The sequence below is a fragment of the Diabrotica virgifera genome, chromosome 3 (assembly GCF_917563875.1).
Source record: "Diabrotica virgifera virgifera chromosome 3, PGI_DIABVI_V3a".
Taxonomy (NCBI): Eukaryota; Metazoa; Arthropoda; class Insecta; order Coleoptera; family Chrysomelidae; genus Diabrotica; species Diabrotica virgifera.
Window position 1 is genome coordinate 178,927,339 of NC_065445.1, and position 19,024 is coordinate 178,946,362.

General features: G+C 35.1%; 1 protein-coding gene across 2 annotated transcripts in view; it reads left to right on the forward strand.

The window, feature by feature from the left end:
- LOC126882241 (zinc finger protein 85-like) overlaps positions 1-19,024 on the forward strand; it is a 72,628-nt gene that overhangs the window by 39,982 nt on the left and 13,622 nt on the right. The window contains exon 2 of one of the 2 annotated variants that reach the window (XM_050647064.1): positions 11,908-12,030. The exons of the other annotated variant lie outside the window; for it this stretch is intronic. Coding sequence (XP_050503021.1) covers positions 11,908-12,030 — 123 coding nt within the window. The remainder of the gene's footprint in view (positions 1-11,907; positions 12,031-19,024) is intronic. 2 annotated transcript variants of the gene reach the window in all.

The following is a 19,024-nucleotide window of genomic DNA, read 5'->3' on the forward strand; positions in this document are numbered from 1 at the left end:
AAAATCGGTTATACCATTCAAAAGTTATAGAGCTTAGAAATGTGACTCAATTTTTATTTAAAAAAGGGAAAATCTTTGTGGATATGTATGTATGTGTGTTTGAAAGTTAAACCGATTTGATATTTTTCTCTGTGTTTAAAGAGGGGGTCAGGGCCGATTTAGAACCGGTGTAGTTTGTTACTTTTGACGACCCATAAGCCAGCTATAGGACTTGGTAAGTACAAAACGGCATATTTTTGGGGGTATATATATTCGGATCACGAAGAGGCAGGAGAACCGCAAATATATCAAATCAATAGTGTTGACTTAAGCTTTCAAATGGTGTCTAAGCCGTCAGGATCAGACATATACACGGCTCAGTATAGCCGAAAAACTGAAAAACTAAACTTTGAAAATTTTGGTTTTTCGACAATTACTCAACATTTTAAGGTTGATATGAACCCTTAATTAATTTGTTTCTGATCCTAGAGATGGCTCTACTGTAGCATGCCATTGTGGTAACATTTTCAACTTAATTGTAGATTTCTACATGATGACTCAGTAATATGTAGAAACCTGAACACTTTTTTATCGTTAAACCCATCAGCTCAATTGGCTATGATGCCAAATTGTTTAAACAGTAATTTTATCAATGCCTAAGAACAATGTTAATAGCAAGAAACATTTAGTCCATGTTGTGAGGCCGCTCCCGTCTGAAAGAAAATTATGTTTCGGTTTCTTTGCGGATTCCTATTCAAAAATGTCCCTTTAAGGAAATCTGAGGGCGAAATTTTTGGCCAGAAATTGTTTAAACAATTTTTTTAAAGAAATTCAAAAGATCACCCTTTTTTGCTCCGGAAAATATTTTTTTAGGTTTTTTGGGTCATTCTAAACAAGAAAGGTATCTTGTCATTTTTCTCAAAAGTTGATAGTTTTCGAGTTAGGGGCGATTTAAAATCTGAAAAATGTGATAATACGCATTTTCGAAGCTTAAAAGCTCAGATTTATATTAATATACCGCACATCCCATTCAATACCGATACAACTGCAGTTTTCTTCTTCTACAAAATAGATATTTTAAGACAAGTAATTGAATATTAGAATATTAGTAATTCAATAGCACACGAATGGATATCTTTTTTTAAAAACAAGCGATATTTAACCGTTATAAATATTTGTAAGATATGGCGGTATTGCATTATCTTTTTAAATAACTCATCAACCATAACTGCTACGATTATACAGATTAACAATGAAAAACCAGACAAAGTTATAAATGGTAGTTTACTAGATAAATTTAATAATTATAATTGTATATTATAAATCACTTACAAGAAATTAACTCAACAAATTGAAATAAAATGATTGGTGTACATTTGCAATAAGATTTGTTTTGCATAATTCCAGTAAATGCTCTTTTGTTTTCTCTCCTACAGTAAAAGCCTTTTCGTAGGCTGTTTTTGAGTTATATTGCTGTAAAATATTATTATTATCAGAAAAACGACGAGTAGAAAGGTCAATAGTTTTATAGGTTGTATAGTCAAAGTTAGTTTTGTAAAAAACTTTTGTAGGAAAACACTTTTCTACTTTAAGAATTGGTATATTATTCCATATTACTTTCTCGTTATCCGAATTTTTGGTGAATTTTTGCCCAAAAATTTTTGAAAGGTACTTGAAATCAAAACAGTCTTCAGCGTCCATTTCATTCACTTTATAGGACCTACCGTTTTTTTTTGCAGCATTTATTAGAGGTGGCCACTGACATGGATTGAGTTAAAACTGTGTTACTTCTTAATGCTCGCTTTTTGCTTTCTCGATTACTGCATGCATCGAATCCCCCTCATTTTGGGTATGACCTACAGTTAAAAATTTGTGAGTAATGTTATTTATTTCAGCATGCGTAACTGCATATAAGTACATAAGTACCACCAAAACCGCCTTATTCTTATTCTTGCCAACGCAGTTGTCGGAATAAAAAATAATATCTTTTCCTGCAGGTAAAGTAGATAGATAGCTAAAGAGGCATGTTGCAATTTAATTTGCTCCTCGCATAGCAATGGCTTCGTGCCAAAAAAAATCAGGAACCGTTTGCGATGCTACTTCGAAAATCGTAAAATTAAAGCAATTGAGGCAGGACTTATAAAAAAATGTAGAAATATCTCCGCAATGTGTAGGTAATACTGCTTGCAAATCGAAGCAAGCTACTATGAGTTTATTATTTTTTATGTAGGCTTTGTAATATCTTTTGCTTTTTCTTCTCGGCTTCTTTCTTTACCACGAATGTGACGTGTGTATTGTTCTTGGCCTTTTTATTTTTCTTCTTGATTGCATTGTTTATACACCTCATAAGTTGCGAAATAATCTTTCGTTGGTTTAAAAAAAGAGGTATTACATTCTGTGTTAAAAAATGTTTCATATGTAGGTACATCTTTTGACAGATGGCAACTGCTTTTCTTCTCGTTACTCTTTGTAGTATCTATACATCTGAGCTAAGGTTAATGATCCATCAAGTAATTCTCTACGAGTTTGAGCTCTTAAATAGTGAGACTACGCACTCAAAGCTATTTATGTGTTTTCTTACGGTTTCCCTAAGTTTCTCGTCTATAGTTGTGCGTTTTTGATGATTTCCTCTATTATCTTTCTGAACGATGTTATACTCTTTTGACTTAGCCCAACTTGTTCGAAGAAATCGATCTCCAATATTAAGGGTATTCATAAACATATTTTGCATGCTCTTCTCCTTAATTTGTTTATAGTTAAATAAAAACATAAATTGTTTGTCCTATTACTTCCTTCCACAACTCTCCCATACTTCGGAATCTTGTGCAAACGTTTCTGTAAAATACCCCTAGAAGTCGCAACATGTGGCGGTATTACATTAAAACATATCTGTTCTCCGTTCAATATCCATACATGATACAGTTACGGCGCTACAAACTACGTTTTTGAAGTTACGTCACTAATGTTCTCAGCAAGCGATGTGTATTCTCGCAATTTTCAGATTTTAAATCCCTTACAACTCGAAAACTGGGAAACTTCTCAGAAAAATGAGAATATATCTTTTTTGTTTAGAAGGAGCCAAAAAACCTAAAAAATTACAGGGCAAAATAGGAGATTGTTGAAATAGAGCCTGTCGCATTGGCATTAAAATCTGATGGACGTGCATAATTAACAATTAAAAAACAACGGTCTAAATTGAAGTTAGACCCGATTACTACTCAGAATTTAAAAAATGAATGTTTAAACTTCAGTTTAAACCTTAAATATAATAATTTAAATATGAGTTTTTACGCCTCGAAAATGTGTATTTTTGCATTTTTCAGATTTCAATTCACCTTTAACTTGAAAACTATCAACTTTTGAGAAGAATGACAAGATATCTTTCTTGCTTAGAATGACCCAAAAAACAGGTAAAAATATTTTTCTGTACAAAAAATGGTTTTCTTGTGAATTTGTTTAGAAACATTTTTTAAACAATTTCTGCCCACAAATTTCGCCAGCACCCTTCTGATTTATTTAAAGGGGACATTTTTGAATAGGAATCCGCAAAGAAACCAAATCAGAATTTTTTCAGACGGGAGCGGCCTCACAACATAGACTAATTACATATTATGTTTCTCTGTAACTAAAAAATATTCAAGTTAGTCAGGCATTCATCTTATCTAACACTGAAAGATGGTAATAAAATTTTACGATCTCTTCCATTCACTGTCTACAAATCATGTAAAAATGTATTACATTGCACAAATTTTGTTTATACACATAAACCTTTTAACACGTTGACAGAGAGTGCGTCAAATGTATAATCAAGTGTTGTGACATGACTAATGACTATTGGGACCGTGCAAGTTCGGCAAAGCGACCTCTATTTCTACGCTCTGTACTTTTATTCGCACTTTTAATTATATTGGCCAATTATATTAGTCCTGGTTGCTGGATAATTGTCAAGGCCATAGTCCAAAAAAATAATAAGAAGAAAAAATAAGATGCAGGTTATGTTATGCAAACGTAAACAATTATATGTAGTAAATAAAATTAGTTATTAAAATGCAGTACTGCAAGCAAAGTACAATTAATTAAATTTACCTTTATATAATAATTGCATATCATATCAATATTGTGGAGCAATATATAATTTTTCTGTTTCAATGACAGAGGGTATGAAATATACGTCAATTTGACAATTTCAATTGACAATATGAATTATTTAAGATAGTTGCAATATTTCTCCGCGACTCGCGCACGGTCGTTTCTCGTTTCCCTTCCAAGTACTTGCACACCGCGAATTGGATTTTGCAAAGTAAAATAGGGAAATTGCTAAATTTGTTTTAGCGCTTATAGTTTATGGAAACAATATGTTTGTTGTAAACATGTGAACGACGACCATGGATGTAGTATCATATTTCATATGCATCTGTAGATGTAATAATAGGATTTTGATTTTAAATTCAGCAAAATATGTTTAAGCAAGGCGAAAACCTCGCGTTTCTTGGGAAAAATATTCCCATGAGATCTTTTTGCGTAATCAGTTTCATGAGATACCGCAGAATAAGACCCAAAAGGTTATAATAAAGATATTAAAAATGACTGTTAACAGAAAAAAATACTCATAACTATTTCACTAACACCAAAACTAGTTCGTCTCTGTCTTGCTAAGAGAACCGTCGATTTATTGCATTTCGATTTAATGTCCATGATTCAGCTCCATAGTAAAGCACACTGTGTACATAACATTTAATTAGCCTTATTCTGAGGGCCAATATCAGATCTTTGCTGCATAAAATCTTTTTCATTTTCACGAAGTTGGCACGTGCTTTTTCAATTCTCTCTCTTATTTCTGCAGTGTAATCGTTATTTTCTGTGATTATCGTTCCCAAGTAAGTATATTTTTTTACTCTCTCAGACTGCTGGCCGCCTACCGTTAATATTTCATTTGTATTGTTGTTCTTGCTATTTTTTATAAATTTGGGTTTTTTGATGTTAAGAGAGAGTCCTTATTCTCCACTATACCTCGTCCAATCTACTTACCGTTGCACGTCATCCGCGCCATAGCCTGTGACACGATACCAACACGAAATATTTAGGCGGTGGGTGTGTTCTTTTTTAGAATCAAAATGATTCTAAAGGGGAACACACCTACCGCCTAGATATTTCGTGTTGGTATCGTGTCACAGGCTATGGCGCGGATGACGTGCAACGGTAAGTAAATTGGACGAGGTATACATATATCTTAATTTGTGATTTCTTCAGAATAAGCACTAAACAATAACGGCGACAGTATGTAACCTTGCCTGGCCCCTCTCCTTATCTCCATTTCTTCTGACACTTCTCTTCCAAATTACACATTTGATCGTTGGCTGTAGTATAAATGGTATAGTTTATTACTAACGTTATTATTATGGTATGGTTTATTGCTAACGAGGAAGTTATAAATGCCTTAAATCAAATGAAAAATGGAAAATATAGAGACGACGGAATAACAAAAGAGATGATTAGAGATGGAGGTTAAACTACCTTGGAGGCAGTTAAAATAATAATGAAGAAGTGCCTCTTTGATATTGCTATTCCAACCACTTGGCAAAATGCGCAGCTACTTCTACTACAAAATAAAGGAGGCAAACACAAACTCGAAAATTATAGACCAATAAGTCTGTTACCACATCCGTACATGCCGTACAAACTGCTTACCACAATAATAATGACCAACAGACTATCAGATAAATTCGATAGTTACCAGCCTGTTGAACAAGCGGGATTCCGCAAAGGTTATAGTACCGTAGAACACCTACAGACAATAAGGACACTTCTCGAAAAGTGTAACGAATACAATGAACCTCTTGATTCGGCATTTGTTGATTACAATAGGGCATTCGATTCCATAGAACTCTGGGCCGTATTAGACGGAATGAACAACGCAAGGATTGATTCCAGATATAGAATATAGAATTATTTACTGTTGCATTAGAAGATGCCTTATGTCTTAGAAGAAAAAGTTAAATTGTCACTTAAATTTTTAAGTCATGTAAGATTTGCCGATGACATAGTGCTCATAAGCAACAATACAGAAGAACTAATCTACATACTAAAGATGCTTAAACAGGAATCTGAGAAAAGCGGTTTAAAAATAAATTTAAAAGAAACAAAAGTGATGACAAATCAAAATATCAGAATCGACTTAGATGGAAGTGAGATCGAAAGTGTCGAAGAGTCACACGATCAAGCTAGGCAAACAGAATCAAACGGCAGAGATAACTAGAAGTATCCGAATTACTTGGGCAGCAGTTGCAAAACTCAGTGATGTGTTGAAAAACAAAAAGATACCAATAAATCTAGAAAAAAGGGTATTCAACATGTTAGGAGTATCTCTGAGAGAACATATTCGAAATGGGACGTACGAAACAGGACGAAGGTGGAATATGTAATTGGAAGAATTGCGCAAATGAAATGGAACTGGATAGGACACGTGGCACGGCAAAACAACGAAAGGTGGACGAGAACATTGTACATTGGAGACCACGCGAGCATAGTAGTAGCAGAGGAAGACCACAAAAACGATGGCTAGATGACTTCAAAGCAAAATTGGGGAGAAACTGGTACCAGATAGCACAAAACAGAGAAGAGTGGAGAAGTCATGGGGAGCCTTTGTCCAGGAGTGGATTCAAACGGGCTAAAGAAGAAGTTATTTTTTTCTTTAGGGACATTCACTTAACAAGCTACATGTTTTTATGGATTTGGCTGTCTCTAGAGGTGTATATTCTCGGGCTGAATACAGTCACTTAACTTCCACAATCTTATTGTCACGTACTAACCCGTCCGGGGAAGCTCATAAAAACCGATAACCTTTTTCCAAGCACACAAACAATCCACACTGTTTTACTATATTTTTTGTTTTGATAGCAATTTCTGGCTTTTCTTCGTGTCTTATCAGATAAGACAATTGTTCCAGATATCGTTATCGCGTTTCCTTTTTTACTTCTTTATCGATGTTTATTCTGCCGCGCCGTTTTCATTTTCTAATATTCCATACTCTTTCTCTTCCTGCTCTCAAAGAAACTGTTTATTAGATTTTTTTTCTTTCTCGTCTAATTTATACCGATCCAGATTAGCTCCATATAACAGTTCTAATTCTACTTGCATCAGACTAATCAATACGTTTATTTAACATATTATTAAGTGTCAACACATTTTTTCTTTTGTCTTCGCTAATATTTATTTATTTCTGTTGTTTTTGTACATAGAAGAAATCAATATAGATGTAAGATTTTAAAATTTATTGTTATTATTCCTTTTATATTGATCCTTTTTTTATTTTTAATATGAAGGTGAAAATATTTTTTAACCTTTCCTGAATTAATTTTAGAAGTGGTTATTTATTTACTCTTACTCCATATCTATTTAAATATCGCCCAATTGTTTTCCTTTAAATTTAGCTCACCACAAATGCAAAAAGTAATGAACAATGAAAACTTTAAAGATAATATAATGATTTCAATTATAATTTTTAATAAAATAAGTGCGACAACAGAGAAACACCATGGATGGTAGTTATTAGAAAAACTATTTGACAAAAGAAGACTATTTATGCTCCAATTCATAGTAAAATACAAAGCTTCGGAGATACATGAAAAATACAAATAAAAAGACAACTTTATACGTTACTTAAAAACATTAAAAAGCCAACTCGGGTTTAATCGAGACAGAAAGTACCGGCCATAAATATATCAAAATCTAATACGGCCAAGGGGACTGACAATATTTCAAGAAAAGTAGTTAAATTAATTTCAGAAGGTCACGTTGATGCGTTATAAATAGACGTTATAGTAGGCTTGTATCTATATTATATTACCTACTAACTATAATACAATAAAACATTTTGTTGTACAAAGTAATTTATATGGCAACGCTGCTAGGATAAAGTTGTGTTTGACGTGATTCTAGCAGAAGGTACTGCTATCTATCGAACATAAATATTACCGATGTTGTAGATGGAGTCACTTCATGGTGGCACACATTCACAGCGGCAATTCAAGATATAATTCTTGTTTAACGAGATTTTTCATATGTTTAGGAAAAAATATTCAACATTTTATTGCAAATATTTTTCACTCTTACAGTTTTATATATGTTGTTATTAAAATTGTGTCCGATTTCTTACCGGTAGCTTTATTATAAGCCAAAACATATTATTTTTTCCTATTGTGGCAAAACTGTAAGATCAAAAATTTTCAAAAAATTCATAAGTATTTCTTAGGATTATATCTTTATGCTGTAAGAAAATTAACAAAATTGTATGTCTGGTTTTCCCGCTTTATACTTGGAAAAAAAGAGTATTTTTGAGTTTTTTCGAAAACGAAAACATGAAGTTTGCTCAAAATTTGTCAAAATACTTCTAGTAATCACATACACCTTCTCAAATTTTTTCAAAATTTTTGAACTTCAAAGTTATTTTTTGAGGGGTTCAGATCAACCTTAACGTACGAATTGCGCCAATAACTTAGCGTTTGTAGGACTCAAGACGAATCTAACGATGTATACCTTATATCCGGGAAAATTCGAATTTTTAGGTTATAGGCTTCATAAATATGATAAAAGGTGACAATTTATAAAGCTTGACGTGTAATAGAGGAACATTGCATTCAACTTCATACATTTAATTTATAAATACCTTTGAAAAACTCCTGATACAAGATTAAAAAACCGCTAAACGCCGTAAAAATGAGTGGCGCATAAAATATTCCAGCTACAAAAGATCTGATATGAATGTTACGTGGCGCGAAAATGGATTTTCATTTGATGCAAAACAAAATTTTAGTTTTATTTTAAAATATTTTTCCATAATATTTGCTAAATTTGAAGTAAACGCGCCACAAAAGAGTTTCAAAATTCAAACTGTATCAAAGTTACTCTTTTGTGGCGCGTTTACTTCAAATTTAGTAAATAATATGGAAAAATATTTTAAAATAAAACTAAAATTTTGTTTTGCATCAAATGAAAATCCATTTTCGCGCCACGTAACATTCATATCAGATCTTTTGTAGCTGGAATATTTTATGCGCCACTCATTTTTACGGCGTTTAGCGGTTTTTTATTCTTGTATATATATATATAATAATTACTCTAACGTTTCGAGGCACAACAACATGGATATCGCCAGGTCACGTGATTTTTCTCGAGCGAACGGACTCGCTCAGCTACAACAGAGTACGCAAACAGCTATCGATATACGATCTTTCTCACACTGCTGCTTACCTATAGCGGTTTCATTTATATGCACGCGAAATTTGTTTGATCACATAGCAATTGGATAATTTCACCAAAAAAAAACTGTCTTTTTTAGAATATTTATTTTTAAAATTAAAAAATACCCTGTCAAAATAACAATTGCACCTCCCTGTCCGGAAGGAGTGTACATAGCTATGCATGTATAATTGTATATTTTATACTCGTTAATAGTATGTACAGATTCAGATGAAATCTTCTGAAGTTCAGATGCACCCCCTGAAAATAATCCTGGGGCGCCCATGCAAGTATCTTGCAGAGTTAAAATCGCCCTCAAACCGCCTGGTGTGTTTATTTTCTTTATATTTGAATATTTAAATTTGCTTTCAAGTCATATCAATGATATTTTTTGTAATAACAATTTTTACCCTTTTTTAACTTTGGCGGTTATTTTTGGGGAAAATAACCGCTACCCTCCAGCCAGACCGGCATTTTTGTATTAGGCTATCATAGAAGAGTCACCTGAAAAATTTTCAGGTTGCCTAAAATACCTACTCAAAAATGTCTCACAGCTCTTACACTAATACAGTAAAACCTGTGTTAACGGCCACCTCTTAAAATCGGCCACTTCTACTAACGGACAGTGTTTAAATAACGGCCAGTTTGTAAATAACGGCCAGTTTAAAATTATCCAAGCTAATTATTTTATGTAGATTCCCTTATTTATGAACTGGTATCTACGGTCACCTTTATATTACGGACGCGGCCAAGTAATCTCGTATTTTAAAAGCCTTCACAGAAATTTACATACTATTTATTTATTTGGTCTTTTATATAATACATATATAGTGAGCGCGTAAAAGTTAGAATAAAATAATTTTTAACATTTATTGCTAATAAACATTTATTGCTTCAAACATTAAGATAATTATTTATACAGGGTACAAAAAAATTATTGAATTAAATTAATTGACACAAAAAGGAGAATGTAGGTATGTAGTTTTTACTATTGCCAGAAAACATCAAAACATATTTTTTTTATTAATGGCTTTGACATAGCCAATTAGCCAGACTATTTGTTTTTTTTTTGTATGGTATTACAATAACAATTTTAAGTTTATATCTAAGCCTACTTATTATCTAAATTTACAGGGTGTTATAATATATTAATGGATACATTTTTCAAGTTTGTGTGATATTTTTACAATTTTTAATTTTATTATCTAAGCCTATTTAAAATTTAAATTTACAGGACGTTACATATTCGTAAAGACATTGTAACGTCTGCTTACTTTTTGGAAAAAGAATTTCGTTTAAATTGACAGGTAAAGGACAATTTAGATCAATTAACTAAATAAATAAATTTGCTAAATAAATATTGTTTTTATGCTAAATAAATATTGGAAATTGGAAACAGAAAAGTACTAAAGACAAAAATTACCCATTTCTTTTACCAAAAAATAAAGTACCTACCTATTCATCAGATACTCATAAATCACCTCATAAATTATATCGAGGCGTCGCAATACCCGATGGTTTGGTTGTATCAATATTCCTAAATTGGAAACACATGACACAATATGGTCTATTGAAAACAAAGCAATTCTCTCTCAAGAGTCCCTTGTTATCTTAAGGCTAACCACTTGACATCATTATTACCATGACAAATTCTAAACATCCCATATACCGACTATTTATAGAAATTTAGGTAAAGTGAAAACAAAGAAGATTAACACGTTGTTGGATGTTGGTTTTTGAATTTTTTTAGATTTTTGTCAGTAGAAGTTTTCAGTAGATCGGTAAATTTGAGTTCAAATCAGTAGGTTTTATACAGTGATCAGTAGATTGGAGTTCAAATCTGTAGTTCTACTGAAAAATCAGTAGACCTGGTAACCTTGACTGAAATAGCACACTACTGCAGAGGTAGTAACGCCGCGCTTGTCCCACTGTCATCCCCTTATACTTCGTACTGTGCGTTCTAAAAACATCCGGCTCCTGATTGTCACCCTGTATATAAAACATAAACTCATAGGATGTACAGGGGCCGCTTCAGTTCTAAAAATGTTTATATCGAAATTTGCCCCCTTATTTTCAAACCCAAAATCAGAGGTTGATAAATGTTTTATGCATTTATTTACATCAGAATATGAAAATATAAGTCTTTAGAAGGAGAGTGGATCCAGGATTTACTCTCTACAATTTTTTTTTCAAAAAGGTATAGCCTTCGATACCTCTCGGGATAAACAATTTATAATATCTAAGCAACAAGTTAACCAATCGGTCTTTACAAATTTTTTTATGTTTGGAATTGAAAGGTCTTCATTTTAAAGCCTTAAAGAATAAAAAAGGGTATTTTTACAATAAATAATGCAATTACAAAAAACGGCCATTTTGGACCTGTCGCAGGCTGTTTTGAAATAACAAATTAATGACATTAAACTTGCCATGGCTCAAATTGTAGGTTTTGTTAAATTTACTACAACTTTCAATTTAAAAGTTTTTCTTTAAAATGAATAGGTATCCTAAGCTGCAAAATTAAAATCCTCATAAATAAAAGAGCGCACACAATTTTTTGTTACATTTTAGTAGAAGTTATTCCTGGCATCGTCCCTTACAACACCTGATAGGTTTCAAAAATTCCTGAATTATATCCTGAAATTGACCTATTTTTCACCCACAGCTTGGACTAAATTTGTTTATTATTATTAGCTATGAAAGTTAAAATGGAAATTAAAGAGGAGTTTAGAGAGTGTGAGCAAACATATGAGGAGAACCAATTATTCACAGCAATAGACCTTAGAGAATGTAAGGATGAACAAGGGAATAGTTCAGGTGAGAAAAACATGGATAATAAATAAGTGTATAGTACAATCAGTTAACTTTAGGCTAAGGCCACACGGGCGATAATTTACGGCGCCGTAAGAGCAGTAAACCTGACGAGGCATTGGTTGACTAACTAACTGCGATTTTGTCTTACAATTGGTGGAGGAGTTAGTCAACCAATGGGTTTACTGCTGTTACGGCGCCGTAAATTATCGACCGTGTGGCCTTTCGCTTAGGCTAAGGCCAGGCAAGCGATAATTCACGGCGCCGTAAGAGCAGTAAAATGAAGCGCGAAAATGGGTCCTATCCTATGTTGCTGCGCGTTATTTTACCGCTCGCCTGGCCATCCACTACTCTCACCGTGGGAACCATTTTCGCGCTTCATTTTACTGCTCTTATGGCACCGACGCACCGTAAATTATCGCTTGTCTGGCCTTAGCGTCATTCTCTATTTTAAGTAGTATTTACTAGTAGTTGAATAACTTTGAAGTAAAACTAAAGAATAAGTGGCTGCATCTTCGTTTGTTATACAAAGTATATATAAAGTTCCGGCGCAATTTACATCTTTAACCCTGTTTCAAGTAACTAGTGTCGATGTACACACTAGCCCAGGGGGAGCGACGGATTAACGTACTCTCAGAGGCACGGTGAACAGCTTGTATCATTTTTAGAAATGAAAATGGATTGTCTATGCCTGGGCTCGAACCCGGGCGCTCTGGCTTATGAGGCCAGTTGTCATGCCGCTACGCTACGGCTGTTCACAGTATAACAGATTATATAGTTATAGTAACTATCAGAGTAATTAATTTTCCATTATAAATTGCAGGAGACTATGCAAAATCGTGGGTTCAATAATTATTGTTGTTACAATATGTTTTATACAGAATATTTTCTAAAAAAATTATATAAGTTACAGTGTTAGACATTGACGTGTCAGATTACAGTTACGGTTTTTCTGTCATAAAAGAGGCTTGTGTTTAAGTAATAGGACAGAGTCGCATGATATTCGACGAAGAATGAATTTGGCTTCTATTAAAAAAGATATTTTAATTGTAATTTATTTGGGTCATGTTACAAGGCACAGTAAATATAGAGTATACCCTTTCTCAGAGGCTTCTTTCAGTGGGTCACAGTTTTTCGATTTCTTTCTAATGCATTAAGTTGGAAGTTATAGAAAAAAAGGTACGTCCGTGAGTAGTGTATTTGTGGGAATTTGAGATCAAAGATGGCGGACAGTTGGATGTCTAGGTGGCGTTGTGGCTTTAGAAGTAGCCTCTGGGTGTACAAGAAGTGACGTCAGAGGGGGTTGGGCCGTATGCCTCTGTACGAAAAGCCCTGGAGGGTTGGCCGGGGGGCGGGAAGCGTTATTTGGTAGCAAAAGATGATAAATTTGTAGTAGAAGTAGCCTCTGGATGTACAAGAAGTGTGAAGAAGTGACGCCAGAGGGGATTGGGGCCGTAGGCTTCTGTAAGAGAAGCCCTTGAGGGGCTGGGGACGGGAAGCATTATTTAGTAGCAAAAGATCATACATTTGTAGTGGAAGTAGCCTCTGGATGAAGTGTGAAGAAGTGACGAGGGGTTAGGGGCGATGGGAAGCGTTATTTGGTAGCAAAATATGATAAATGGGGAACGCAGGTAATATCGGTACGTCGTTAATATCGATTCAGGCCAAAGATTTTTTACCATTTCATTTTATTCATATAAACGAATCTCATGTTCAACATGTTTCGACATGTTTTTATATAATGCAGGTGTTTCAATTCAAACAAAAGCATCGATTATAATGTTAGTATTACATCACCGCAAACATCACGTTCCACACAACGCGTTAGGAAACCGTAAATAGTTTATATTTTGTTAAATGAATGTTTATATTCTCACGGTCCTCATGCAAGATGGTAATGACGACCTCAAAATTCAAAAACAAAAAAAGTATCGATTTTAGTATTACATCACCGGAAACAGCTGCACATTCCACACGACGCGTTAGGAAAATTCAAAAATTTCAAAGAACTTCAAAATTTAAGTTCTGTTGCGGGTAGTGGGTTAAATAATAGACGTAGACGTAAAGCGAAGGTTATTTGAAGAAATATAGTATTAATTTTTCAAAGTATAGTACAAACAGGAATAATTATTCACAAAGAGCATAAAAATATTTTACAGTTTTTTCTGATGCTTTTAAACTATTTAAAAAAAAATTGAATACAATTTAAAAATAATGGACATGCTTAAAGTAAATACTACATTTTGTGGGTAATTTATTAAAAAAGCTGACCAGGTGGACATTTTAGAAAGAAAATATTTTAACACTAAAAATCAAGTTATTGATGTGACTACCGATTTAAATGATTGGTTTGGAGTTTACGTTAAAGATTGGACATCTGTTTGTGATGCATTGTATAATGCATAAATCTAAATATATTCTGTGATATACTTAAGCCATACGCTAAATAAATAATAATAAATAAATACGTTAAAGATGTTGTTTTAAACGATTTATCCGAATTCGAGGAATCTCAAAGTGGCTGGGCACTGAATAAAATTGTGTCTTTAGAAATAAACGTTACTAAATTTGAAATGGCTAAAGGAGCCTCATCATATATTGAATTTCATTCTAAAGTTTCCGTAAAACAAGCTTGTATCAATGTTATGAAAAACGATCAGGCTTGTTTTGCTTGGGCCATTGTATCAGCATTATATTCAGTTAACATAAACCCTAACAGAACTACTTCATACCCTCCTTATAGTAATGTCCTTAATATAAAAGATCTTACATTTCCCGTTACTCTAAATCAAATTTCTCTCTTTGAAAAAAATAATCAAAATATTTCCGTTAATGTTTTCGAGTTAAATGTCATAGACGAACATGTCATAGAATTGTTTCTTTATGACATTTTTTCTTTGAAGTACCTAATATTTAATTTTTTTAATTAATTACAATAATTAATGTTTTTTTAATTTTAAATTCGATAAAACCACTAATAACATATAGGGTGTCCAGAAATTCTCCTAAAAACGAAGATCGGAGATTTCTCAGATAATGTGAAGACAATAACACAATTCACCTAATCCGAAAATGCTTCCTAAATCCGCCTAAATCCTATTGTCCGCCTTTTTATGTTCCAGAGATAAATCGATTCCATCAATTGCGAATCTCTAGTACTACCGGTCATAGGAGTCCGTTTTGGGTAGGGCAACGATTATTTTATCGCATAACTTTTTTTCTTTAACCTAAGCATTTTTAACACTAAATTATTAAATTGTGAGGTATTCTAGTACTAAAAGTTACTCTTGCTTTAAGTCGGTAGGATGCACCGTTTTCTAGTAAAATCTATTTTAAAATTTTTCGTTTTTTGAATTTGAAAAAAATTTTAAAAATTAAAAAAAAACGGTGTATTTACCGACTTAAAGCAAGAGTAACTTTTAGTACTAGAATACCACATAATTTAATACTCTAGTACCAACAATGATTAAAAATTAAAGACCAATAAGTTATGTGAGATAAAATATCCGTTGATCTACCCAAGACGGATGCGTATGCCCGGTACTAGAAATTCGCAATTGATAAAATCGATTCATCTCTGGAAGAGAAATAAACGTACCAGTTTTAGTTTTTCCAAATATTTTTTTTAATATTGTTTCAAATTCAAAAAACAATTTCAAATTAATTTTTCTAGAAAAAGGCGTATTCTACTGACTTAAAGCAAGAGTACCTTTTAGTACTAGAATGCACCAGAATTTAATAATTCAGTGTTAAAAAGGCTTAAAAGTTAAAAACAGAAAAGTTATGCGATAAAATATCCGTTTCCTTTCCCAAAACGGAAGCCTATGACCGGTACTAAAAATTGACAATTGATGAAATCCATGTATCTCTGAAAGATAAATAGGTGTACCAGTTTTCGTTTTTCTAAATAGAAGCGTTCTGAAGCTATCTTAAAAACACCAATTACAAGACGCCATTTTTAAACAGCTCCAGCTTCCATTTTCCGACTAGGTGAATTGGGTTAAATTGTCTTAAAATTATCTGAGGAATATCCGCTCTTCGTTTGTTAGGAGAGTTTCTGGACACCCTGTAATAGGTACATACCCCACTATAACCAATAAATTGTAAAAATTATTGATTTTCTTCCTAATTTCTTTTATTGCGTCAACTTAAATAATAATATGATCTAATCACTTAAAATAAAGATACATTAGATTTAAAAGGTGTGTAAAAAATCCGAGGCATTACTCAGGGAAATAATATTTATTTAATACCGTACGATTGTTTTAACGATATAAAAATTAATTTTTATGTATTAAATATCTTTGCGGTTATCCTGCCACGTTGCAAACTGTTTTAGATTAGTATTTTTTAAGCATACTCGACATGGCATAACTCAGAAAATTGTGGTGATATGAATATGTTTGTGGAACACCCTGCAATAATTTTACAGACTTAAAATTTTATTTTTATTTACGAAATAACTAAACAACTATACAACTATCCTGCCTCTTTGTAAATAGATTTATATTAACATTCTTGAGATATGTGCAAAATGGCACGACTCAGAAAATCGTGTAACTTTCCACGAATTTTCTTACACATTTTTTAACCATGTATAGTAAAGAAAGGTCTACCTAAACATCCTTTTTTTTGGACTGAGGTGGAACGCTCTTAGCAGACTAGGGAAGGTGTCCCTAGTACTGTTGGACTCGGACAGGAAAGGAGAACACGCTAGGGCGCACCAGCCACAATATGGCCCGTGTGTCCCGCATGCCCCCCATGACCAGCCGCCTACCAACTAAAACCACCCCCTCTTCCGACCCGGAATATCCCTGGACGTGCTCCTTAGGGAGCGATGCATGGGGATATCCCGAGCTGTCTGTAAAAAAGTAACCAGCAGCATTGGGTCATTTAAGGGTCTATTTTCCAGCCTAGAAACGGTAGGACTAAATAGAGAAAAGTCTGATTCCTACACGGAGGAAGGTGGGCCAACCCCTGCCTGAAAACGGCAGGACTTGGGTGACTGTTCTGTAGTGTGGCGGATAGAATGAGCCCTAGAAGAATTAGGGTCATATTTCTCTGACGCGGATTATTTTTTTTATTATTTCTTATTTTGCTTTTTTTATTTTTTTTATTTTTTATATTTATTTTTTTATTTTACAACTATTGTGTTGACCCGCCTCACCCATTCTGCTCCAGTCGTTCCAACTCGGATTTTCTCTTAACTATACCGGTTATAATGTCAATTATGGCCTCGAAATCCGCCTTGTTTCCGATCGCAAAATTAACAATATTGTTAGGGCCGATGTCGCCAAACCTACTACGTAGCCTGACCCGCTCGTGAGCAAAGACGCTGCACTGGAAAACGCAGTGTTCTGCGTCTTCCCTCACGCGACAGGTCCGGCACAGGTCGTCGTCCGACTTCCCGATCCTGTGGGTGAATGCCCTGAATGATCCATGACCGGTCAAAAATTGTGTAAAGTAAAAATTTACTCTCTTGAACTCGCAGGCGTACCACGACTCTACGTTCGGGATCAGCCTTTTGGTCCACTGGGCTTTGGTAGATTCCGCCTCCCATTCCAGCTGCCAGTCCGCCAGGAGTTGTTGTCGTGCGGCCGATCTTACCTCGGGTAAGTGGCCGTGGCGGTGCTCATATAGGAACTGGCGTTCCTTAGCTAGCAGATGTATGGGAGGGGCGCCCGCGATCACCTGTAGAGCCACGGTTGATGCAGTCTTGTATGAGCTTACTACATTCAACAGAGGCTTCCTCTGTGCCTTGTTTATCATATCTCTGTATGTCTTGTGACGTAGAACCTCAACCCAGACCGGAACCCCATAGAGAAGGGTAGACTGTACGACGTGTAGGTACAGTCTTCTCCGGGCACTACTTGGCCCTCCGATATTTGGTGTTATTTTCCGGAGAGCTGCAGTTTGTGCCTCGGCCTTCCTCACCACCCTTGCGAGGTGTTTGGTGAATCCCAGCCCTTTGTCGAGGTCCACGCCAAGATATTTGGCACAGAGGCTCGACTTGACCTCGCTGTTTCCAAAATGGAACAACAGGTCCGGTCTATCCCTAGGTCCCTTTAGGATAACCACGTCTGTCTTACCGCCTGCGAGTTCAAGGTCGTTCTCGTTCATCCAGGCATTCACCCGCCTGAAACACATCTCGGCCGTACTAACCACCTCCCAGTACATATCGCTGGTTACGAGAATGGCCAGGTCGTCAGCGTATGCAACCGCGATGCAGTCCCGACCGTATCGTATATTTAAGACCTCGTCGTAGAGGATGTTCCACAGCGTCGGGCCTAAGACGGACCCTTGTGGAACACCTGCCGTAAGTTTAATGTCGTCGTTACCTGCAGACACGTACCTATTAGTTAGGTAGCTTTTGATCACGTTTGTCAGATAACTCGACACGTTGAGGGCCTCCATCCTGCGGACTATATGTCCCCAACCTGCCGAGTTAAATGCATTTTTAACATCGAACATGATCACTACTGCCCACCTCCTCGCCGTGGCTTTAACGCGGTCTGTAATGAACTTAACAGCATCTACCGCCGATCTGGCTTTCCTGAATCCGAATTGCCTATCAGAGATGGCGTTTATAGCATCCAATTCCGCTTGTAGGCGGTTCTTAACTACGTTTTCGTAGAGTTTGCCTAGACTATCAAGGAGACAGATCGGTCGGTAGGAGCTGGCCTCCTCCGGATTTTTACCGGGCTTCGGAATTAGGGTAAGGCGTGCCCTCTTCAAAACGTCAGGGAAAATTTGAGCCGTGAGGAGCTGGGTCAGTACCGATCTGACCAACTCAGGCTGCGCTGCTACCAAAATTTTAACGGCCTCCGGCGGCACACGGTCTGGTCCTGGCGATTTCCCAGTCTTGATCGCTTCCACTGCTCTGGTGAGTTCCATGGAAGTGACGGCTTCAGGGCGCTCACATGTGGCGGGCACGAAGAACAAATCAGGCTTCCTGGGAAAGAGGATGTCCGCAATGTCTCTCGTTCTACTCTCGGTGAGT